This window comes from Nesoenas mayeri (genome assembly GCF_963082525.1).
Source record: "Nesoenas mayeri genome assembly, chromosome: 5".
Lineage (NCBI taxonomy): Eukaryota > Metazoa > Chordata > Aves > Columbiformes > Columbidae > Nesoenas > Nesoenas mayeri.
In genome coordinates, this window is record NC_137548.1 from 60,066,187 (window position 1) to 60,091,989 (window position 25,803).

The 25,803-nt window shown below is 39.5% G+C and overlaps 2 protein-coding genes across 2 annotated transcripts in view; one reads left to right on the forward strand and one right to left on the reverse strand.

Annotated features, from left to right (window-relative positions):
• Positions 1-252: 252 nt before the first annotated feature.
• On the forward strand, positions 253-25,689 carry LOC308040910 (NADH-cytochrome b5 reductase 2-like; the record flags this gene model as incomplete). Its single annotated transcript, XM_080345289.1, is given in 14 exon segments — positions 253-362; positions 2,201-2,405; positions 4,280-4,350; positions 4,352-4,385; positions 4,675-4,962; positions 5,004-5,150; positions 6,304-6,376; positions 8,130-8,236; positions 9,316-9,445; positions 10,254-10,337; positions 10,876-10,961; positions 11,781-11,880; positions 13,596-13,793; positions 25,087-25,689. Coding segments are annotated over 13 exon segments (1,608 nt in total). The 3' UTR covers positions 13,769-13,793; positions 25,087-25,689.
• The window catches only part of PPFIBP2 (PPFIA binding protein 2), a gene marked incomplete at its 3' end in the record, with an annotated part of 85,425 nt that continues 76,820 nt past the window's right edge, over positions 17,199-25,803 (reverse strand). The window contains exons 18-28 of the mRNA XM_080344658.1: positions 25,078-25,216; positions 24,266-24,394; positions 23,575-23,725; positions 23,288-23,399; positions 22,691-22,779; positions 21,687-21,815; positions 20,889-21,011; positions 20,088-20,276; positions 19,568-19,738; positions 17,923-17,988; positions 17,199-17,270 (exon numbers count right to left, since the gene is read on the reverse strand). Coding sequence (XP_080200784.1) covers positions 17,199-17,270; positions 17,923-17,988; positions 19,568-19,738; positions 20,088-20,276; positions 20,889-21,011; positions 21,687-21,815; positions 22,691-22,779; positions 23,288-23,399; positions 23,575-23,725; positions 24,266-24,394; positions 25,078-25,216 — 1,370 coding nt within the window. The remainder of the gene's footprint in view (positions 17,271-17,922; positions 17,989-19,567; positions 19,739-20,087; positions 20,277-20,888; positions 21,012-21,686; positions 21,816-22,690; positions 22,780-23,287; positions 23,400-23,574; positions 23,726-24,265; positions 24,395-25,077; positions 25,217-25,803) is intronic.

A 25,803-nucleotide genomic window follows, 5' to 3' on the forward strand; every position in this document is an offset into this window, starting at 1 on the left:
ATTCCAAAATAACTGATGGTTATCCTGGTGAATTTATTGCTGATTTACCCAAATTGAGACATTGGCTTTACACCTGAGTGCTTGGGGAAGATACAAGTTACTCGCAGGCTTCTGACGCTCTGATAATCTATTTTACAAGGACTGAGGGGGAAAATAAACCACTATATACCATATGCCAAGTATATCCTTGAATGTAGTACTGGAAAGCATAAAAATACTGTAGAAGTGAGATTAAATAAGTGCCTGTGTAAAATGACTGAAGGAGCAGTCAGCCATCTGTCCATTCAGGTCCATGAGAGTGTTACCCCTGGCTCTGGGAGGAGCAGTGGCAGCATCACTGAGGAGCAGAACAACATTGTCTAGTAATTAGTCATGTGAATCAATCCAATTGCTGGGAAAAGGATATTTTTAATATAGTTGTTCCTATTTAAACAAATTGAGTGTCGTTTAAACAGAAAGAAGTGTTTGTAAAAACAAGTGTTACAGGCCAAGGGCCTTTGGAACCATGCAAGAACCGACAGCTATCCTAATTAATCTATACATATAATTTAAAAGGCACTGTGTAATCCACACGCTGCAAACTGAGCACATTTTCTTGTAAACAGCAGTTTGTTTAATGCCCAAATGGCTGCTTACACAAGAAATAGTGATGGCAGGCTGCAACTAGCTTTGCAGACTGTTTTGTGCACAGGCTTAGTGTTTAGAAACTAGATTATCATAGTACCATAGGTAATGCAAGTATAAACCTTCTTTAACTCAGTAATCTATAAAATAAGTGGAAAGGAAGTAAGATCTCTTATTTTTTTTTTCTATTGATATTAATGGCAAAAATTTTAGAGATGTGTTTCCCATCCATGCATCTCATGCCAGTAACCCTACTTTTTTGATGACATTATTCTAGAACTTCTGATTTTTTTAAAGATATAATTTTATTCTGTAGCTAGCGAAACAAATAATATCTTTATTCCCAAATGAATATGGTAAATGTTTTTCACCAGTTTCTTGTTTTCCCTGTAAAGTTTTAGGGAAAAGCCCACAAAATATTCTAGAGCATGAGCTTTCCACCTTCATGGTGGAAGGACTATGGACAAATTCAGATTAAGTGTAAGGCATAGCTGTATTACATTATTGATAGAGTATGCTTGTTCTGTCTTTGATAAGCTCTTTGAAGAGGTCTTTGGAGAGCAATGGAGGGAAAGTATCCTTTGCAATTTTTCGTTAGGGAAGTCTGTTAATGTTCAGTCATGGTGGAAGTTTCTATTAGCTAACTACATCAAGTTTAACTATGGGAGCAGATGTGTCTCATCACTTGGTTGCTATTCTGTTTTGCTTAACAGGAACAAGATAATTTTAAATACCTGTAAAGTTTTTACCTGCTTATTTAGCAGATGTCAGTGGGTATGTTCAGAAAACTAAAGAGATGGGGGAGAATTATGGGTGATATCTGCTGTGCTAGGCCTATTGAATGCAGTGGCTATATGCTGATAAATTGATATAGCTTAAAAAATTAATTTTGTATAATAGGAGTGCTATCTTTGATGATTTGATTTGATTGTTTGGGTACTTACATTTGCTTGACTGCATGATGTTGACCTTTTGTGTTTCTCTTAGTGTGGTTTCAAAAGCAGTCTAGTTTTGCTTTTGTTTCTTGTATCTTTTTAGTCCATTGTAAGCTACCAGTATCTTTTAGCAATAATGTGAAGTGTTTTATGATGCAAATTTGATTAAAAAAAAAAAAAGTAAAAAAAATATTTTCCATGGAGTTCATGTAATGAAATTGTGTTTTAGTTTTTACAAAATGATATCAAGTCCACTTTAATTCTTAACAGTTATAAGAGGCTTTTCTGAACCCTACCGTCATAAAGTAGGATACTAGTACCCTACCTGAGTACTGAGGTAGGCTCAGGTTCCCCGTGTGCTTAAAATCTGGATAGACACCTTCTTCTCTTGGCACGTAAGTAAAAAAATCTTTGTAACATTATATGGAAGCAAATGAAGGCTCATTGCATTGTTCATTGGCACTGTGCAAAATATTTAGAATAAATACTTGTCCATTGTCAAAGCATGTCTGGTGATAGTACATAAGAGGAACCAATCATTGTCTGAAATCTGGGTTCTGGTTAGATGGATACAAAAGACGTTAAAAACATTGTTGATCACTGACTTGATGGCATTATCTCTATGAATTTGTGTTTCACAGTTCTTTTACTTTGCCATCTCCTCCTTTTCCAGCCCAGGACAATGTAGTGGTTACTGCGTTGTACTGCACCGCACTCCTGTGTCCTCTCCGATGGAGCCAGAGGAGCGATAGCACAGCAGCAGCATCGCCTTCCACAACGTGCTCTGCCTGCAGGTATCCATGCTGTCCATTTCCTGACTTTTCTTCTGATAATCATACTATTGAGGTAGTAGTGTAGAACTATATTCTCCTGTGATCTTCCCCTAGCCTTTTTTCCTGTGTACGTCTTGAGGACAAGTGGCACAGGGGCAGGTTTTTTCTCATTTAGCAGTCCATTTACTCTCCTGTGTTGGACACACAGAAAGACTGTTATTTCTTCATCTGAAGTGACTCGATTTGGTTCTTTACGTGCTTTCAAATGAGTGAATTTAACGGTAACACCAGAGGAACTGTGGATGTTATGTCTGTGTAAGACAAATTAACAAGAGGAAATAATTAGGTTTGGTACTTCAAATAAAAAAAAAAAAAGATGTTTATATATACCAAACCTCTGCCTTTGGCACAAAAGAAAAGAAAATAATCAGCAAAAACTGAAGGAGCATTAGGAATAGTTAATACAGAAAACAAGAAACAAATTAAATGTTTCTGAAGCTCTTCAGAACCCCTGACTTGCCTTTCTGTCTCTGTTCTTGAGGGAAGATTAATGCTTCCTGTCAATAGTACAATTTAGAGAACCACTGGTAATTGCATAGCTATGCAGTTATTAGTCATAGTAGACAGAAAGTCCTGATTTGAAAAATTAACAAAACCAAAAAAAAAAAAAAAAAAAATTCCTACTTATCCTTCCCTTGTTCCTATTTATCCTTCAGGATAAATTCTGACTGAGAAATCTGAATGTTTCTTGTCTCTGTTATTTTTGTTCTGCTTTATTCTGCTTGAGTTTCAAGCCTTTTGCCATGTGGATATATGGTAGGTCGTTGAGGAAAGTGAAATACGTGAAACTTACAAGCGGTACCATTACCATATTGCCAGAAAATAAGAAGTCACAAGATCTTGATGGGAGAATCTGGCTTTTTTTAATCATGGAGAACGAGTCATTCAGCCTGGGCTTGGTTATGATACTCTGAGGACAGTGGCTCTGTGTGACACCAGCACAAGGAGTTAATTTACTTCAGGAATGGAACTGTAATATGTAGCGTTTTGGTAGTGGATCCCCTGCTCTTGTGGTTAGATGAGGAAAAGCTAGTATTGACAAAAGAAATAAAAAGGAGCCTGGTGGAGAATTTATTCTCCAGCCTTCTATAGTCAGTACTTCAGTAGCACAGGAGACTGAATTTTATTTTGGTGTTGTTTTTCTCTTTAGTCTTTTTACAAGTCACATAAAATTCAAGTATTCAAAAAACTGACAAACCCAATTTATTATCTTGTATCACCATCTACAGCTTGGCACACTGTGACATTATCCCTGGTATTCCTTCCCCATAGGTTTGGTCAGTTTTCTTCTGACAAAAGTGCATCTATGTGATACAGGCATCCTTTTATTTTAGATAAACTATTTCTCACCTTGTGGTATGGGCTTGAACTTCAAAGAGTCGTATTTTCTTTTAACTGACTTTTGTGACTGTGCCAGACTATGTGCTCCTGTCCTATACTCTGTAGGGGGAAAAATGATACTCTCTTTTAGGGTTTTTGTTTTGGTTTGGTTTGTGGTTATTTATTCATTTTTTGTTTGCTTGTTTTTCTTTTTGTTTTTACAAGCCATTTGAAGTCCATAGATGCTAAATACTTTGTTAGGGCTGTTTGTTGTGAAGTAAAATTTTGGCACAGGAGATGGGGAAGAAATTAGGAAACAATTTTCCACAGTTATTCTAGCTCAAGGTCAGACTTCTTGCACCCCCTTTCCCTAGTTAATTGGTTGTTTGGCCAGGCACTGACATTGTAATTCAGTTACCTGTAATGCAGCCTTTATGGCCTTTCCTTAGGATTGTACCTATTGCAGACTTGAGGGAGGTTGGTTGAGTATGAAAATGAAAAATGCCACCTCTACCTGTGAACCTTGTGTTGTTAGATCATAAGTTTGCATGCTGCTTTTTCCCACAGGACTTGAACTTTGCTATTTTACAGGACAGATTGCAGCAAATTGGGACTGGACCAAAACTCCTGCATCGCTGTTCTGTTGCTGAACACGAAATCAATGAGATTTAAGGTAGGGTGATGCAGGGGAGGAAAAGGACTGTAGCCAGTGAGCGACCACCTGGATAACTGCATTTGGCAGGTGTTTCTATCCCACTGTTTCCTGCAAAGGGGGTCTGGTTGCTCGCAGTGGGCTGTGGTGGGACATGCTCCCAACCTCGGGAGATGGACCTGCTGTCCAAAACGGTCCCGCAGTGAGATCTGTGCACAGGACACGTGAAATGCTGATAAACCTCGAAGTATTCTTAAAACATGCCTTAGCTTCACAAAACAGACGCTTCAAATGGGGCGTCTTTTCCTAGGGTGCCCTGTTTCAGGCGGGGTTGCGGGAGGAGCGGGGTTTCCATCAGCGCTACGCCCGGCTCAGCCTCCGCCTGGCCACACTCCAGCGCCCTGCCCACGCGTGCCCGTGGCACCAGGAGGCGGAGCCCCGGGAGCAGCTCAGCCCCGCGGGGCCGGGCCGGGGTGGCGCGGGCTGTGGGGCGGAGGGGGAAGGTGGAGCGGTGGCTGCACGCCGGGGAGCCGCTGTTGGCCGCCATGGAGGCGCTCGCGGTGAGGAGCCGGGAGGGAGGCGGCGTGTGCGGGTCCGCGTGGAGCCGTTCCCCTCACCGCCTTGCTCTTGTCCTCGCAGGACGCGCCTGTGGCGATCGCCGTGACCGTGGTAGCTGTGTCCGCCCTGCTGCTGCTGCTGCTCAGACGGACAGGGGGGAGGACGAGCGGCCCCGTCACATTGCAGGACCCTGTCGTTAAATACCCGCTGCGGCTGGTGGACAAAGAGGTGACCGAGCGCCGGGGCTTCTCACGGGCCTGAGCCCCCGCGTCGTGCCGGCTCTGCGGGGGTCGGTGCTGCCCATCGCCCCGGGGCGGGTGGGCGCGGCTGGTCCGTCGGTTTGGGGGTGTGGGGGGCGGTTGGTGCGTTGGTTTGGGGGCGTGGGGGGCAGTTGTTCCGTTGGTTCGGGGGCTCTGAGGGGCGGTTGGTGCGTTGGTTCGGGGGGTCTGAGGGGCGGTTGTTCCATTGGTTCGGGGGCTCTGAGGGGCGGTTGTTCCGTTGGTTCGGGGGCTCTGAGGGGCAGTTGGTCCGTTGGTTTGGGGGTGTGGGGGGCGGTTGTTCCGTTGGTTCGGGGGGTCTGAGGGGCGGTTGGTGCGTTGGTTCGGGGGCTCTGAGGGGCGGTTGGTGCGTTGGTTCGGGGGCTCTGAGGAGCAGTTGATCCGTATGTTTGGGTGTCTGAAGGGCGGCTGCTGCTTTGTTTTGGGGGTCTGAGCGGGGGTTGTCCCGGGTAGGGGGTCGGAGGGGCGTTGTCTATGAACTGCCCCACGCTTGGGGCCAGAGCAGAGCTCTGAGCCCTCGAGGGGCAGCTGTGACTCCCACAGCCATGTTGCAGTGTTTCCCTAGGGTAGAGCAGGATTCTTAAAAGCATTTACGCCTATAGTACCATGTTACACTTGTTTCAAGAGGAGGGTGGGCTCATTTCTTTGTGTGTTTAAATCCTAGTTTAGAGCTGTGCTTCTCTCTTGATATCTATCCAATGCGCGGCAGTGAGAGGTAACCCAACAGCCTGTGCTGCTGCATGTGGTGTCTTGCCTGATCTTTCGTCACTCATTATGAAATGTGCTCACTGGCCTTGGGCAATAGAGGGTTTACAGATTTTTTTTATGTAAAGGCACTCTAGGGATTGCACAGACAGGTGAAAGGCACTTCTTGAGCAATTAATGAGGAAAAGACTGCTTCTAAAACTTCTGATCTAAGTAAACTTTCTTTTCAATGCCATTTCTGCTTCCCTTCCTAGCATTTGGCTTGCATGCTAACAAAGAACAGGCTTACTAAAGCATATTGTGTTGAGCAGAGTTTGAAATTTAAAGCAGTGGGCGTGTTGACTGTTGACCCCATTCTGATTTTATTATTATTTTATTATTTTTTTAAATTTTTTTAGGAAATCAGTCATGATACCAAGAAATTCCGATTTGGGCTACCTTCACCTGATCATGTATTAGGATTACCTGTAGGCAAGTACTGAAAACACTTCATTACATGTTTTTCTGTTGTCAGGATTTACAACTCCTAGTTCTTGGACTTCTGACTGTTTGGGAATGTAATGTTCAGGAAAGCAAGGAGTTAAAAGCTGCATCTGAATGCTGCTAAGTCAGATTTCCTGAAGGGTTGTATTTCTGATCTTCTGTGTGTGTTTTGTTCTGCTTGTGTTAAATTGTGTGGTGTAGTTTAGAAGGAGAACAGTGAAACTGAACTGAGTCTGATGAAATTCACCCCTGGCCAGGATATAAGCAGAATGGTACATCTTAAAGCTTTTTCATGTTTCTTATTTGCAGTCTGCTTCCACCTCGTGTGCCCTCAGTTTACTGTCAATTGCCCTCATGCTTTTGACGAACATGGTCACACTTTTAGATGAGAAAGATTCTTCTGCTTGGGAAACCTGTAACTTTTTTGTGTGGAACAAAGGGAAAAATACAACTACTGTATATAGAAAATGCTGCAATATTCAGAGCATTTTCTGTGCATACGCTTAACCTTAATTTACATACATATGTGTACAAGTCTGTCTTGCTTTCTGTAGCATGAAGTGCAGTTCAGACTAGGGTTGGCACAGCCTTCTTTCCTGTACCCTGCAAAACTGATGGCATTGAACCCTGGACCGTAAATTAGTGGTAATCTATGCAGGGGAAAGTCTCCCTTTCTGATCTGCAGATGTAGCCCTGTTCTGTACTGTGTTCCATAGTTTCCTGTGCTGTATGGCAAATGTCAGGGTCTTTCCCATTCCATGCTGTGAGCATGTCCTTCTCACATGCTGCCTGTCAAGGGCAGCAGTCTTGCTCCAAATTCTCTTCTGACGTGTATGGGAAAGTGTACTTGAACTGTCCACGTTAACTAGACAAATGATAAATTAATTGAAATATGCCCTGTGGTGCCTGTGTTTATCTAGACTTTATTCTTAGGAATTTAGGAATAAGATCCTGAAACAGTATGGGCCAGATTACCTCCTGCAAGGTTCCTGCCTTCTACTTTTTACCAGGATCAATCTGGTAAAAATAAATGTTTCCTGCCAGCACTGTTCCTGCTTTTTGTTTTTCCATACAACCCTGTAGGTTAGTTCTGTCTGGCTGAGGAGACCACTCTTGGCAAGGAGTTTCAGTTCGTTTAATCAGCAGAAACAAGTGCCTTTCAGAGTCTACCTCTTGGAGCCTTAAGTTGGGCAAAGAGCTCTCTGTGGGCAGCAGTGTCCAATGCTGTGGAAGCCACAGCGTTATGGAGGCAGGAATTACGGAGGAGGAATATGGTCCAAGGCTTTGTTCTTGATGTCTTGGTGCAGAATCTCTGGGAAGTTTGCTCTCAGAGGTTGCTGCCATCAAACCATAATACGCATTTTTTGCTTTGCCTATGTCAACTGGTGCATCCTTACTTTCACTTCATTAATGAACATGAGAACAGCAGAACCCAAAATACAGAGCACTTAAGAATGAGCAACAAACTTTCTATATGTATTTCGCTATAAATTTCCTACTCTCCTGTTATAGTATCTTAGCCTTGATTCTGTAACATAGCCACTCTCTTCAGTTAATCTGTGCTCCAGAAACATTTGTTGAAAAAAGAACAGGCTATATGTTTTATACAGCATTTTTATGGTAAACATTTTCTCTGTCATTGCTTATGTTTAATGGGTTATAATACCTGCTTCTCCAGGCCTGAGAAAAGTTTGAAACTGGTGATGAAAAAAATAATCAGATTGTAATTCCCTCTCCCTAGGCCAACATGTTTACCTTTCTGCAAAAATCGATGGCAATCTGGTGATTCGAGCCTATACCCCTGTTTCCAGTGATGAGACAAAAGGTTATGTTGATTTAATTATAAAGGTAAATTTTGATTTCCTTTAATACAGATAAATTGCTAACTGGAAGGAAGTGTTTCATTTTAGTGAAATATAGAGTTTATTTTGTTTGATCTTCTTTTCAATAGAATGACTGCACGGCAAACAACTCATTTCACATTATTCCTGAATAGTAAGTTGTGTCCTGTGTATCTGCTGTATGTCATTGAGATGTAGCTGAGGTAGGGAAGATGGAGAAAGAAATCACTTCTTTGGCAATACTGCAGGAACCTTCCGTGTATATATACATACATATATATATATATAGTTAGATAGATAGATATATACACACGTATGTTTTTTGGTTTATTTTGGCAACACACAAATAGTGATCACTCAAGCTGCTTATGCTGGTACTTGTACTTACTGCTAATATCTCTAAGTAGAAAAGAAGTCAATAAGCACTGCTACTGTTGACCCTACAGAGGTTGCAGTTTCACGTCTGTAAGTGTGCGAAGTTACGCTAATGTGTTTATTGATTAAGAACATGGAATACAAAAACCAGGGAAATCCTTTAAGCTAGGGAATGCAAGATGATTTGATCCTGGTACTTCTGGATTTTCTAATCCTTTTCTACAATAGAGTTTATCCTTAGGCAAAAATCTGGTCTTTTTTGCATGCTCTGTTCTTCATGTTACAAATATGGTAAATTGTTATTAACCACTTAATACTATGTGCTTTGAAAGGTAAAAAAAAAAAAACACCCTGTGGCTGAAGTCTCTTCTTAAAAAGAAAAAAAAGCAATGCTATTTTCAGAAGGAGCAATTACAAAAATGGGGTAACGTAAGGTTCTTGTCAAAGCATTAGTGAAATGAGTGCACCAGTACATAATCTTCCTGCCACCTATGCCTGTCAGCCTGGCTCATTGCAGGGGGCATAACAACATGTGCATGAGAGAACGTTTCACTTGCTTTGGCAGCTTCCTGGTGCAAGACACAACAGATAACTGAGAGCAAAGAATGGTCTCTTTCTCAGATGTTAACTTTCAGACCTCCAGTATTACAGTTTGTAATATTGTCTGCAGTAGAACTAGTGGCTGATACCCTACAAATTATTTTTTTACAGGTCTACCACAAAAATGTAAATCCCAAGTTTCCAGAAGGTGGGAAGATGTCCCAGTACCTAGATAACATGAAGGTTGGAGATGTTATTGACTTCAGAGGGCCAAATGGGCTCCTTGTCTACAAGGGGGCAGGTACCGTGACATGAAGGTGGGAGAGCGAAAGGGAGGAACTTTTATTGGTCGTTTTCAGAGGTGTTTTATAAAACTTGTCAACTTCATAGAAAATCTTTTTTTTTTAAAGCGGAAAAGGGAAAATCCACCTTTTCTGGACTTGACCGAGAACCCATCAGACTTCATCTGATGGGAAAGAGCACTTTGTGATTACTTTGTCCAAAGAATAGCAGGTTATTGCCTCACTCCTGGGACTGTATAATTAAATCTGAAAAAATTGTTATTGCATTATATTACTGAGAACGCCGCACTGGAAATAATACCTCAGCTATACATATGGAAGGAGAAGTTCCAAATGCTTCTTAAACAAGTGAGGTTGTGGCCTAAAATGCCCTCTGGGATTCTCAGTGCTGTTACTGAATAACCTGCTGACTGAGAGCCAGCTCTGTTTCATGATTAAACCAAGCCTGAGGTGACTGGGATGGAATAAGTTTAGAGAAGTAATCCTCTTTCAAGATATATGTGAAAGGTTTTGCTTTGATCATGACTGAGAGGGACTGTGCACTTATCTCACACTTCAGGGGGGTGAAAGCCCAGTGCTCTTCTGGATCATGATGTTTTATGATGAGTAATATACCAGTGAATCTGTTGTATCTCTGAGGATGTTGTATCTCAGATGCATGTTTTACAAACGTTCCTTTCTGCTCTGCTTTGGCTGCTATAAACCATAGTGGCTATGAAAGCTTGTTACCAGTTACAGATCTTTGAAGATTAGGGTATGTCAAGTGCTTTTCATACAGAATACTTTTCATAGAAATATTTCTTTTAGGTACCTTTCTTATCAAGCCTCAGAAGAAGGCTGAAGCTAAGAAGAAGTTTGCAAAGCATCTTGGGATGATAGCTGGAGGAACAGGTAAAACTATTCTCATCATATGGAATCTCTAGAGAAGAGAGATGGCTTTATGAATGTGGGTGAGGAGTATCAGACACTGTACTTTCACAGCAGAGCACTTCGACTTGTATTTCTTTTCATGAGTGGCAACACTGAGGCTTTCTGGTGGTTTGGGCTCGGTCCTGGGAGCTAGAAACTTTCCAATTTTAGTCTTGATTTACTGTGTGACCTCTGAGAAGCCACTTCATCTCTGAGCTTCGCTCTTGACAACAAAAAATATTGTAGGGGAATGTCTTGAGGGTAAAATTACTGTATGTGATAGAGAATGCTAAAGAGGAAAGCCCTAGATACAAGTATTGTGGGATTTTTTTGAAACTATGTGTAATAATAGAAAGCTCTAGCCTCTGCATTCAGCATGGATTAGAAATTCAGAGGTATGTAGCCCTGTGCAGACTAAACTCCTACTGAAGACTGAAGACAGGCAGCATAGACATTGAAACTGTACCCTTATGGGGGTTGAAAGAAATACCTGGTTCTTAACTGCTTTGTTTTTTAACAGGAATAACTCCTATGTTGCAGCTGATACGTCATATCACAAATGATCCTAAGGACTCCACCAAATGTTACCTTCTCTTTGCTAATCAGGTGAGTATACTGACACATCTGGTTTCCGTTTTTAATGGCCTACTTTTTTGCTGGCCTATGAGCTTTTTAAACTGATGGGACATTGACCCATGGAAAAAATACTGGTCTACATGTTTCACACTCTTCCAGTGTCTTTGGGTTTGTATTGTCACCCAACCATTTATAAGAAAATATTATCTGAGATAGCACATTTAAAAGTGATCAGTATAGGGAGGAGCAGGAAATGGTTATTATGTAAGCTCTTAATGTATTGTCTTGTGTTAAAGTGATTTAAGAAGGAAAAACTAACTAAAAAAATTATCCATAAGGCCCTTTATAAATATTTGTGTGGTGCTCTCATAGTTCCATGATTTTTTTTGTTTGTTTGTTTTGAAGATGGCTCCTCATAGTTTCACTTGTACTCCCTAATTCCTATATTAGGGATAAATAGTGTGAACAGATCCTGATCTTTCTAATAATTTTACTCCTTCAAGGAAACAGGGTTTTGTGCTGTTAATCTGTTTCTACAGCTAAGCTTCACCATGTCTGTACAGGGCTTTATTTGCCAGAGTCAGAGACAAATCCAGCTAATTGTGACTTTATTCTGGATTTAGCAGTTGTTCAAATTGCCATCTTTAAGACAGTGTTTAGGTGGCTATTAAGTCTCATGGTTTGTTTTTCTTAATCTGAATTTACAGATTTATCGTGTAAGGGGAAAGGAAAATCACTTTCTTGGTTTGAATGAGTTGCCATTGTACTTGTCTTGTTGAATGCCAGATGAGCTCACATCAGAGGGCATCTTGAGATGGTTTGGAGCTAAACAGTGGTCTCATTTTGCAGACAGAAAAAGATATATTACTGAGAGCTGAGCTGGAAGACATTGCTAAGAGGCATCCTGATCAGTTCACGCTTTGGTATACACTGGACAGACCTCCACAAGGTAGGCTGATGGTACACACTGGAAATGTCTTTGCTCATTGCTGTACAACACAGTTTCACTCTTGTTCCAGGGAAACAACACAGTTTCACTCTTGTTCCACTCTTGTCTTACACTGTTTTAAACAACAAAGACACCCCCTAGCTCCTCAGACACAAGCCTTACCACAACACCTCTTTTGAAAACTGTTCTAAACCAGGTGGCCTTTAGCAAGTGTGAACTAATAATTAATTCCTGTTGGGTCAGACATATTACTCAGTGGATCTTATGGTTACAGTTTTGACTGTTCAACAGAAGTTACAGCTCTGGCTTAGGCTCTCTACCAAATCAGGTTGTGTTAGCCTTTTGTTGGCATTAAATTGTTTAAGATCTGTAGATGGTACATGCATATCTTCATTTTGTAGCTGCTCTGGATTAGATTCTGGTAAAACAGAGCTGCCATGTATATAGATTAAGGCATTAGCTGTAGGCTGGTGTAGCACTGAATTGGAAATGGAGAGGTTGAATTCTACTGAATCTCCTTTGAAACTTGGGTATTCACATTTGCGCATGTTGGAAGTGATCTGAGCTTTGATTTAACAGATGTAAGAGCCAAACTCAGTCAGGTCAAAGTCCTGTACCTGTTATCAGCAATAGCTGTGAGTAGATGGCCAGAGCAGAGTAATCAGCTTTGATACTCTTTCCAGTCCCTAATCAGTTCTGAACTAAATGTGTCCCTATGGGTACAGTAACCCTCAGTGGACTACTTCTGTATGAACTTGCTGTGTCTCCTTAGAGCCCCTGTGAGTTGTTTGGCAGCCTCTTGATTCCACAGGATTAGCGCTTGTGTCTGAAGAATACTTCCTCTGCTTTGCTTTTACCTCAGTTCATGTGTGAACAGGTCTTCATGTTACTAATTTTACAGATGTATCAATCATGCTACTGCGCAATCTCCTCTATAGTGAAGATTGCTGCTGTTCCCCACACAGTAGTTACATACCTGTGCTCATGTTCTCCCAATGTTTTCCAGCTCTTTTTGAGCTAAGCAGATTGGAACTGAACAGCAGTTCTCAAGATGTAGGCAAACAGTGTTTTCACTTTGACATGGTGTTCCCTTTTCCTTTCCTACTAGTACTTAATATTTAATATGCCTTTTGACTGCTGCTCTTTTCATAACCCCAATATCTTGCTCCTGATAAATGAGCAAAGCACATGTTTTTTTGTATGTGAAGGCAGGATTATTTTTCCTACTTGGCTCACTTTAAATGGAAGATATGTTCAATAATATTATTGCTTGAAATCATTCAATTTTTTTTTTCCTCTTGTCATTTAATTACACAGGAGAACTTCTGTCATCAAACTCTGTCACCTCATCATTTGATCTATTTGCCATATTTTTTTTGAAGTTGTTGGATGGCACACATCTCAATGCCTCTCCCTTCACAACTGCTCCTGGGTGACCTCTCTTCACTGGAAAAGCTGATTTATTCTTCCTGTATATTACTACCTGCTGTCTAATTTCTTTTGAATGTCTGAAAGTCTGTATAAACCCTTATCAACCAGGTCCGTCCCTGTCCAAGACGACCATTAGATTTGAGCTCAGTGATAGATTTAACCCTCTCTTTGCCTGCACTGATGGTGGCAAACTTTCAGCTACTTTGCAGTTTAAACATATGCAGTTTAAAAAGGCTTCAGGCTGTAGAGAAATTAAAATTAATAGTTTATTTTCTTTATTGCAGATTGGAAGTACAGTTCTGGCTTCATCACTGCAGATATGATTAAAGCTCACCTCCCTTCCCCGGGCAGTGAGACGCTTATTCTCATGTGTGGGCCACCACCTATGATTCAGTTTGCGTGTCAGCCCAACCTGAACAAACTTGGCTATCCCGAGAGCAGTACATTTGCTTATTAACAGCGATGTCATCTCATACCTTTCTGTAAGTAAGTTCCTACAGGGACAACTGGTGTGTAACTGTGCAGTATTTCTTGTTTTTGTGTGTGTTTTTAACTGCTTAATGTAATTTCTGTGGTTTATAACTTCATGAATACCTTTGCGTGTTTTGATACTAAGAAGCTGAGAGATCATCTTGAATTATGTGGAAGTAACTTAGTTTAAAAAATTAAGTGTAATTGGAGAGCTAGGACAGAAATAGAACTACTTGTTTGTCAGCATGGATATGGAATTTGGGAGAGGGTTGTAAAACTGGACTAGGTTTATTTGGCTATGCTCTATAGTGCATCCTGGGGACAAGAGTACAAGAACAGGCTTTTTTTGTTTAAATGCTATTTTATAACCCTTTACCAAGGGACTAAGAAAGAAGTCACAGTATGCTATTGAGAGAGTGAACAGAACTTGGGTAACATGCAAACTGCTTATTACAAAATAATAGCTATTCTCATCAGTGTGAAATCTATTCAGAAGGATTACATAACTTCATGCTGTCTTTTAACAGCCTTAGCTAAACTATCACTGCCAACAATACATATACAGATGTAAATATCCAGTGATGTCGTTCTCCAAGTGTAGTGCTTGCTCTTTTGGCAGTTTCAGAAATTTCCTTTGTTTACAAGAAAACATGCCTTCTTACTTCCTATTGCAAGCTATGCTGAGTCAATTTTAACCTCAGCTAATGCCTCATTTCAGTGTTTTTACCACATAGCATTTAATTCTTAATTCAGTGCCTGAAGTACTACATGTTCATTTCCAGGAATTAGTTTATGTTATATTTGTTTCAGGGTCTGACTAATCACTGAGCCAGGAGACTTGTTTCTTCAAATGCTAAATAATATGTTTACTAAATATTTTTATTCATCTAAGCAAAACTGAAGGAATCTACTAGTTAAAAACTGATATAGTGGCTTTGTACTTCATCTCTTACATTTGTAGCTAGAATGCAAAGACAGACAGGGAGTCAGACTGTGAAATCTATCCCTGACGAGAAATCAACCACACGTATTTGTCAGAATCATTCCACAGTCAGCAAGAGATGGAGGAGCATTCAGAATTTATTCATAACAGTCAAAAAAAAAGCATTTATGCTTGTGTTCTACTAATTAGGATTTCATACTGTTATATATTTTTTTTTTAAAAAACAGTAGTTTTGTAGATTGACTATTCACAGCCAAGTTGGCACAGCAACACACTGAGTTATAAATACATCATCAAAAGAAATAATGGTACTAAGACTGCTTCTGTTGGAGCAGCTTATCCTACTTGTAGTGCTGTAATAATTGTGCTGGCTAATTAACCTGACAAAGTATTGCAAATGCCTGTAGTACATGATCTGGTCACTAGTGTTGATTGTCCTGCTAGATTAGAGATGTACTTGACTGGTATGTTTTATGCCTTTTATTAAGTATTTTTAGGTTGCTGATGTTCTCATTCCTTTGGATTTGCCACTATCATTTAATTGTTTAGTGACTGTAAAAAAACCTTGCCTTTGTTTTACAATTTTAGCTTCTAAAATATGAACATACAGTGCATTGTCCCTCATGGAGTGAGGACTAGCGTAGGTCACCTTTAAAAAGTGCCACTGAAGCTCTCGCAGAGCCCTTGCTGCACAGTCCACACAGTACCTGAGATTTCCCCTTTGGGAGGGTTGTGGCTGCAAGTGACCAGTCCTCAGGCTCTGTTAGTATGTGAACCAACACCCTGCAGCCAGCAAGCAGAGAGTAACACAAATCAGCCATTTACAAACTACGTCTTTTCATCACAATCAAGCAGATTTCTTTTCTGCCATTTCTCTTGCTTACTAAAATATCTTGTTAATACCTTGTTAATACAGGAGAGGCATATGGCAACAGATGCCAAAAGTCATTGCAGTTGCAAAGGAGACACTGTCACCCTTCAATAGCCCCTCAAGTAGTGAGAAACCCCATTTCCCTCTGTTCCAGTGCTGCAGTCCCACATAGCGCAGTAGAGTAGCATCAGATCTATTTATTTTGTCAGGGGTTTTAAACAAACAAAAACCTGTTTTATTATGGTACTTGCCTGATATTCCTTAGTCATATTTTACACATCACAGAGCAGTAATGTTTGTCTCCTATTACTAAATAAAGTATTATATGAAAATTTATCTGTAGCTGAAATGAAAAGAGAACTGAAAGCGAACAGCAATATTGTTTACAACATCACCAGTTCTCATGCAAGCATTACAAAAATGTTTCTACTGCAGTCTCCAGGCTTCAGGGCTGTTTATGTGGTCATACGTTTAATTAGGTGTAATTATAGAAAGAAAATAGGTGTACCACCATCCCTGGCTTCCTGAGAGCCTGTACGTTGTTTCAGAGTAGCGAGATATGGGGCTCAGAAAACTTTGTCTGAACCATTTTGACTGTTCCAAAGAGGCTTCTGAGCATCCCAGTGTTTGCACATGTGCATCAGTACCAGCCATTTTAGACAAAATGTCAGCGTACAGAAAGAGCTCTAATTTAAGAACTGTCATTTAAAACCAAACAATGGATCATGCTGGAAATCCTGTTGCGCTCACCCTACAAAGTACGGCAAACACCATTCTTAAGCTAATTGAAAATGTAACTTTTAAGTTTCGTGATTGCTCCTTGATTGGGAATATCTTAGTGCACATATAAAAATAACGTAATAATAAAAAACTCCCTTTAAAGGAAGGAGCAGCTTTTAAGTCTGGTAGTCTCAAAGTTACATTTTCTGCTGCAGTTGTTCAGCATCCTTTTGAGTTAGGTAAAGATTTGCGAATGTGCCATCTTGATTATCATCCTCCTGATAAAAGCAAGAGCTTGATGGATAGGATTATGTGCCATTCTTCTCATTCTATACTGCACTTGGAGAACAACATGTGCTAATAAAAGGGATGATAGATTAAAATTCTTTTACAGGAAACAGTCTCTGGCAAGACTGCAGTAGTAGTTAGGGGGCCATTATCACTGCACTCACCAGCATCTGTCTGAATTTCTAGGTGGCTCTGATTAGTCCACATAACAGAATATTAATGATTCCTACATTAGAAGTTAATTATAAAAATAAAAAAAAATTACAAAATATTTTTCATATAATAGTATGTAAACATACCATGTAAAAGACAACTGAATAAAAGGGTAAAACATGGTGCTAGTCTTTGCTTTCCAGACTCTGGATATAAGTGCCCTTTCCCTCTCAACACCTATTTCACATTATGTAATATGGAAAACAGCGCAGAGGAGAGCTACCTGTAAATGTGTTGCTACCTTGACAACATTAAATGCTTATGTAGCAAGTGTCACTGACAGAAAAGAGATAAAGCTTTTCTGCACCACAGCATTAAGCTTCTCCTGTTCACCTTTCTAGACAGGCATGAGGTATTAGTGTTCTTGGTCATGCTGAAACATCATCTCCAGTCTTCAAAGGTAGGTGTTAGAAATCTGTTGTCATTCAGCATTTCATCTTGACTTAACATAGTCTGAAAAAACAAGGTGTGAATGAGTAAGCATATTCAGTTAGAGCTAAAAAGAAATCCAACTGCAATGCGATCAGGTTCACAACAGAGGGGGTTAGAGCCACAAAAAATTAATAAGAATTTCTCAAAGGCAGCTTTAGATAAACTTGTTTGCTTGAGAAAATTCTCACAGAGCTTGTGTGTGGCATGTGACTTAACTATGGTACATAATTCTTCATTATACCTTTCAGTTAACTCTTTAAAAAAATAGCTGCTATAGTCAGGAATTAATACTGTTGGGTTGGTTTGTTTGTTTGTTGAGTTTTAGCTCATGTAAATTTTCAAGGCTTTACCTCTTCACTAGACTTTGCTGCGACTGAGACATTCAAGTAGTGGTTACTTACAAAGTCTTTGAATTGTTTTCATTTAAGGGGATGAATATCTGTCATTGGGTCAAAGAGATATCAGAGTTCACGTAATGTTAAAGCAGGCCTAAAGGAAACTTAATTGCTAGTGCCATTTAAAAGCAGGGTTTCTTGGGCTGTGAATTTGCAATTAGGCTACAAAGAGATATTTAACAAGAATAGTGACCCACTTGCTCTTTAACTACTACCAGCAAAGACCAACTTTAGCAGAATACATATGTGACTTTAAAATGAATGAAATTTGTACATACCGTAAGATGGCTTATGCCTTGAGAAAGAGCCCCTATTTGCATTACTGTTCCTTCTGAATGTTCCATCTGTAAAAGTATTCAGGAACTAGTTCAAATCAGACAGTATGTGCAACTTTATTCATTCTGCATGCATCTTTGGATGGTATCTGTGCCTGGATGAATGAAATTGTGGTACATTTAAAAGCTCCGATTTCTGCACATTAACAAACATGCCTCCGTGCTATAAGGTATGTGAAAACACATTTAACAATAGGAAGACAGAATCTTGATTAAGACAGACTGATTCCATAAAACTTGAGCTGTAATTCACATAAGAAAAAGCTTAACTGATACTATCAGTGAAGAGTAATATTTTCTAGATGGTGTAACACTTATACTTCCAGTAGTCTTCTTCCACAGGCAAGTGGTAAGTCCTTCGTGTTATAGTCTCACCTATTCTTATATAAAAAGATTATCAGTTCTGGGGCACTGAGTTTTCCCTGTGTGCCCACATGCTCTGCTGTCATGCTTCATTGAGCGACTGTGCTGCTAGGGAAAAAATCTCATGTTGTTACAGTGCTTGAACAACGGCATAGTGCAAGCTGTTGACTCAAAGTTAATGCCTTCACTTGCAACTTGTAACTGTGCAAGTGGACATCCGTACTAAATTAGAGTCCCAATTTAGTATTTTCCCTGCTTAGGAACATTACTTTTTTTGCTAAGGTTGAAAAGGCAATGGTTAGATAATGAACACAAATGAGATGTTAAGATGCAGTAAACCATGCAAATGGAAAAATTAATTTCACAGTTAGTCTTTTCAATTTTGTGACCATTCTCTTATTAGGCTTAAAAAGTTTTATCTCAATTAAGGTCACTGGAGATCGGACAGTTTACTCCAGCTGCTTCTGTCTGACTCTTGTGTTTGCCAAAGCTCATACCAGCCTCCAGGAGCTCCATTTTTCAGGGTTTACATCCCTTTACACAACAGCAAAGTTGAATCAAATTTGATGGCTTTCGGTTTTCAGTCTTCGTCATTTGTCTATATGATGTCTAGACACAGTTTCATTCACAAGTTCACTACTGCATAACAAAAGTGAATTATTTAAGTATTGGTTTATTAATAATCTTGTTCATTACTGAGGCATTGTTTTCATGGATACTGTCTAAGCATAACTACTCCCCACTGTACATAATGAAAGAAAAATTCAGTTGGATTCTTTGCTTAATGTCTGTTAAAATATACAGTCCAGTTGTAATTTAATACATAACGTGATAGCTTTGTACAAATTAGACCAAATAAATTTATTACATTAAAGACCACCCATAAAGATAATGAAGCCATACTCAGACTATGAAAGCTAGAAGTACAAAAGTCTTGTGTTTACTGTAACCTCCACCTTAATTGTCAAAATACATCGATCCTCATAGTGTAAAGGTGCTACATTCCTGAAAAAGGGCTTGAAGATGGATGAGTTTATGTTGATTAAAAAAATTAACCTGACATTCTTAGTATAGAACTATTTTCGAGTGTCCATAGCCAATACTTTCTCAAGGAGTTCATGCAGATGTAGCAAATACTTTGTTATGTGCTGACATTTGGTTATTTGCAAGCTTTGGAATGCATGGAGAGGATGAGATGAGAATGGCATCAGTCTGTCTGTCCCACCTGATCCAGTTCCTTATCCGTCAATGGACTAAGTCCTTTGTATCCACTGTAGTTTTTCTGAGTCCCGTTTGTAGCAGCTGGGGTGGCATCCATAGGGCAAATGTAGTCTGTTGATTCATCAAATTTCTTTTTTCGTAAGTTTCCAAAATGTGAAAATCCAAGTTTCTTTGGCTAAAATAAGAAGACAACAAATTTTAAATAAGGTTGTCCTTTAAACATTAAAATAACCTCTCCTTTTTGATTTACTGCCATACCTTCATCCTTAAAGTATGTAATTCTGAACTAAATACATTTGTTTTCAAATTGGGAGTTACAACAGATTTTAGAAAAGACAGAAGGCATTGCGTGCATATTTCGGAAGCTGATTTAAATAGATACAAACTAGATGCTTTGGTATCTGGAATTAAGGGAAATGTAAACACCTCTCCCTGCTCGTGTTTATCCCCTATTTTCTTTATAAGACAAGGGGAGAGGAAGCTTGAAATTCTGAAATATCTCCTTTTTGAAAGCAGTAGCATACCCGAACTTTGGCGGTGGTGGTCAGAGGCGTGTATGCTGTTGACTCTGTTATTTCTCTTTTTTCTTGTTGTACCTCTGGTCCGATTAATACATTAAAATTGGTTGTTAGGTGGCGTCGCAGCAGGGTCTTTTGAGGTGGAATATTCAGCAGCATTGCCAGTGTGTCGCCATTGAAGCGAGGCTCGAGAATCTATTAAAAAGTAGCAGAATATTTATTTTTGTTATCTGGTTAAATATTTGCAATAATAAACCATTTCAGTGCTTATATCAGAGGAATTTCTTATGCTTCCAAAGCTACATTAGACCTTTTATAACTCACTCATGATATGATACTCACTAGGGTTTGATTGGGAAATATGTGAAAGTAGGCACTAAAAAATGCAGAGGGTGATTAGGCAAACACTTAATTATGTTGATCATCAAACCTTACATTTGTTTGAACAAATTTGTTTTCAGAATTTTCTACCCTATTTTTAATGCTGTACCCTGAGATTATAAACTTAATCTTAGCACAGTTTTTTTCTATTTCCTTTTTGCAAAAATGCTACAGCACTAGAATCACAGTATTTCAGACCTCTGACTTTGATTATAAAAATGTTTTAGCAGTTCCTTTTTAATTTTCCTTTGTAAAATTAAGATGCATGGATCAGGTAAAGAGGCTCTTTAGAAGGCCTCATCATGCTGTCATATTGAAAATGTATTTTTTTCCTTCTAGTTGACAAACACTGGACAAAAGATGTTTCACATTACAGCCTGGCAATTTTTAGTAAATATGTAGTAAAATGTTAAAAAGAATTCTTACAATCAGGCCACCATGTACTCCACTTCCTCGAAGGTTCGGTGCATATTCTGCCAGATCGACTGATCTGAGCCATTCCATCACTCTGTGATTGGACCACTGAACTACGTCAGAAGGTGAAATGTTCTGTTAAAGTAACCAGAAAAGATGATGACAATATAGCCTGCACTGTCACTGCATGTTCACAATATGTATCCTTAGCGCAGAAGAGAGGGAAAGATGTTTTAATCTGAAAAGCACAGTATTTTTTCCCTGATTCTAAGGAATTGTTTCTATTCAAGGCCTCTTTCAAACATCTTCTGATGAGATGGCAGGCATAGTCCGGTACAGATGAACCTCCCAACATTGCATCAAGTAGTATAACAGAGACTACAGCTGCTGGGTGTAGAACAGAGCATTTTGAGAACAGCATTGCTGTCAGCCTTTAACATTAAGAAAATCAGCTATGCTGACCAGACCTTAGAGTCTTTGAGAGTTAAATATTAAGACAGGCAAAGAAAAAAAGATTCCACATTATTCTCTCAGAAGCTGAATTAACTTCTCTTAGACTAAGCAAATAATTTCAAAAGGAAAGTGTGTGAGATTCAACTAATAAGTGTCTCAAGCACTTCAAGACAGTTGATTTTTATTATTGGTGAGTACACGTTACGTTCCAGAGCTGGAAAGCAGCATAGCTACTGCTTCAGACACAATTCCCTGGTAGCAGTGATTCTATTTTATCATGTAGACTGCTAAATTTCTATCCCCTTTGGCTGGAAGCAGGTCATTAGTACTCATTTAAATTAATTTACTTAAACATACTTTTACCTCCTCAACTGGTCTCCTGCGTAGACAGTGGGGGTTAAAACTGTTGACATGCAGCACATGAATGGCACATTTAATACTCAGATGATGCAGCTGACTGGTGACTTTCAGAAAGAGAAGGTCATTCTGTAAAGGAGAGAGCAGAGCTTACATACCGAAATAGGGACTTTACCCAAGATTTTAAGCTTACTATGTTGTTTCATATAAACCACAGTAACTATAAAAGTTTTTATTCTAAAGAGGAGTTGTTAGGATGGGGGTTTTGGGGGCTCTTGCTGTTTTTTTTTTTTTTCCCTATTTTGAACATTGCACCATAGCAAGACCTGGCTAAAAAAATTAAGAAGAACTTGTAGCCTCTTCAGTAAAATCTGGCTCATGGATAGTTTTAAAATATTTGGACTGTTTCTGATCTGGCTAAGATTGTGTTGTGGGTATGATCACTGCAGCTGGCAACACACACTTGACCATGGAACAGTAGGGACTGTTAAGCAGCATAGACAAGGCTGTACTTTTGACAACAGCTGACTTAGGCATTTTTTTCATAGCACAGATAACAAAACCAAACTTGATTATGCAAACTTTGGCAGCGAAACTGTAAGAAAACACAGTGGCTACGTGTAGTACACGGTTTGCTGCTAATGCAATCGGAGCTGTACAAATTACTATTTGCTGCTTATCTTTAGTTTACTGAATATTGTTGCTAACTTGGTGTGGAGAACAGCATACTCTAGAAGCTGCGTGCAAAATAGGTCATTTTACCTGTAATTATGGTGTACTATGTGATACTGAAAGAAAGACTTGCAGAAGTTAGCTATGATATGTCCTATTACTTAAGTACCTCAGGAATAGGAATTGTGCACTAGACAACACAAATGAGTTACTACTGGCACTGTTTCTGTCTTGCAAAAAATTCTTTAACTGCTCATGTTCAAAAGAAAATTGTAAAATTCTTTGCTCATTGTGAAGTTTGGTTAAATGGAAGAAAAATGATTTTAACTTACCACAGTTAAGTACTGCAACATTCTCCCATCAACTCTGGATTCATGAAACTGGTCTTTGTACTGAGGTAAACCAATATCATCAAGCCATCCTGCAGATACAAGAACAGTGGGGTACCTAAATCCGGAGCAGTGAGAATGAAGCCCTTCTCCCCTCCTCGTCTGGCCTGTCTTGTTGCTACCTATTCACCTTTCCTGAGGACAGCCAGGAGCCTAAAAGCAATTCCCATCAAACAGCTCTCACCACAGACTCACTGTGGTATATTTTACATACAGTGTGTGACTGAGCACATCCCTTCTGCAGCTTAATGGAGCTCTTGCTAGATCGAGTCTCCCCCTGCCATTTACTTCCCTGCAATCTGAATGACAGGAGTTTCCCCCTGGGAGATCATACTGTAATATTTGTATATATTTGTATATTTTGATGTCAAGAATAACACACAAATCCTTATTCTGTGCAAAATTTTACTATGTTGAAGCTTAGTGCTCTTAAAAAAAACATGTTTTGTAACTGCTTAAACAAACACATATCTGGCAGCCCATCCAGAGTGGTGGGGGAAATTCCATTCCAAACAATTCCATGACAGTTCAAACACTTACGTGTCACCCAGATATGATCGAGTTGTGCAGACTTCTCATCTTGTTTTGCATTTATTGATTTAATGGCCAAAACTAATTTTTTCCTGTGCAGTGGATGCTTTATTCCCATTTCCTGCAATAACAACCATCAACAGTTTGCTTTGCCTCTGGCTCTTCATCTCATTAGGCATCTACAAAAATGTATACTATGTATTTCAGAAAGGTACAACTGCCAATTGTTTGAAGGGGGCTGGCTGTACAGAATCAACAGGTATGGATGCTTGACAGAAACAGTTGCAGATTGTTACCTTTTCCATGTCCTGAGGTGTTGCAGTTAGCAGAGTGTGGCCTGAAGTCACCCACTGTCGTGCAAAAATGACGTACTGACCGAGACCAAAGTCCTCAAGCCAGTTACAAACTCTTTCAGTGCTCCACTGAGCAAATGGAGCATTGTAGTCACTGAAAAGTAAAATAAATATTTGAAAAATATTAGAATCAGAAAGCTCATCATGTGCCAGAGGCAGAAATATCAGTGTGCTTTGTTCTGTGCAATAATAAAAGCCAGCAGCCATCCTTGCAGCGTATGCTGTGGTACTCCTGTCCTGTTCATGTGGCTGCCCACTTGTGAACAGCTGGAAGGGTGGGGAGGTGAATAAGAATTTTCTGATTTCTCTTTGAAACAAAGAGAAAGGGAATTGCTGAATCCTCATCTCTTTGCAGATATTCCCACAGGAGATAAGTTTTCTTCTTTAACGAGGTGAAATTTTTGATGCTTCAAACAACAGGTGGTGCTGTAACCTGCAGTTTAAGGAGTGCAGATAGGCGAGCTACTCAGGATACTTTTTCTACCAGAAAAATTCTTTCCAGTTGTTGTGGAATCCCACATGCCATTAATGAAGTATGTTGGGAAAAACATACTCCACAAGAGGAGGGTTTGGATGTTCGGCATATTTAACAATACCACATAAATGCTGTGCAAGGTAAAGAAGGAATCATTACCTTTTCTGGCCTTTGGTTTCCTTTGATCTGGATAAGCGAGGTCCAGCTGTTGCACGGAGACCACCCCTGCGGAACTCTGCCAAGCCCAGGTCGTCTGCAGGGAAGTTACCTGACTGAGTTCTTCTTATTCTTTCAAGACAAGAGTGCCAAGACAGTACTATTAGCTTGCAACAGAGAATATTTGTATCATATGGAAACTATAATGACAACTAGAAGCTGTATTAATCTTCCTGTAAACCACAAACATTGAATTCAAGTGGTAGCTGAAGAAGTTCCAGGCAAACACTGTCTAGCTTTAGCTCTGAGAAAAGAAAAGAGCTCTGCGGAACAGGCACAACCCTTCAGCCCCAGTAATAATCCACACTGGAGGCCAGAAATCAAATGGCTGCTGGCCTGAAGCTGATAAAGCCAACCCAATAAAACAGTCCCCCTTGCTTGTTGTTTCTTCTGTTCTCTGTCATTTTTTACCTGATAGCTTCTCTAATGAAAAGCTTGCTATCATTTAATTTTTCATAGTTAATGAAACTGTTGGCATTCTAATTTAGTATTGTAATTAAACAGCACAATATATTCTTTCTTTCAAGAGCATGATGCTGTGAACAGCAACATCCCTTTTCCTACACCCATGTGTTCATAGAGACACACCCATACAATCATCAAGCTGCTTTCTCTCCTTTTCCTGAATTTTACTTTATTCTTGCTATAGATATTGTAGCTTTTGCTGAGAACTGGATTCATTCTCAGCTGGAATACTTTGACAGGGAACTAAAAATAAAAGAAAATTTTTAAAAAAATATTAAAAAAAATCTTACTTTCCCCAGATTTTCCGGATCCCTTTTGGACTCTTTCTGTTTTCTGGAGACAATGGAGATTGTGGACCTGAATCTGTTCCCGAAGAAAGAGGCGAAAGCTCATCCATGCCTACTGTACCAGCCCCGTTCTCTGTTTCTCCTGGGTTAAGAACAGTAACAGTCACATTTTATACTAATTATTAACAGAGTTGTTATCTGGGAGACTAATGTTTAAATGTAGAACATAATAAAAAAAGTAAAGTTATCTATAAAATCGTTCTTGTACAAAAAACCACAACATGCTCAGAAGGTGAAAAATAGTAGCTGTGCATTTGATACAAAAAAAAAGAAAATAAAGCATTGGGTAAAACAGTATTGCTATTTCAGTCATTTGTATTTAAATACATTATTTTAACTTATTCAAAGTCTTCAGACTGAAGCAGGCCCTTCATACTCTTGCCTTGCCTATTCTTAATGCCAAAACTCCTCCATGGAAATCAGTGGGAATTTTTCTGTGGACGTCAGTGAAAACAGAATGAAACAAGGAATAAGTATCTTAAAAAAAAATCCCATCCACGTGCCATAGAGCAAAAGCTGTTACTTCACTTCAAGTACTAGACTTAAGGAATTCAGTCTGCGTGGCCCACCTGTTATTAGTATTTAATGAGAAAGAGAAAAGAAGGGAAAAATGAAAGGAAAGAAAATAGGCAGCAAAATGTCTGTTAAATTTGCATCTTGTTTGATACA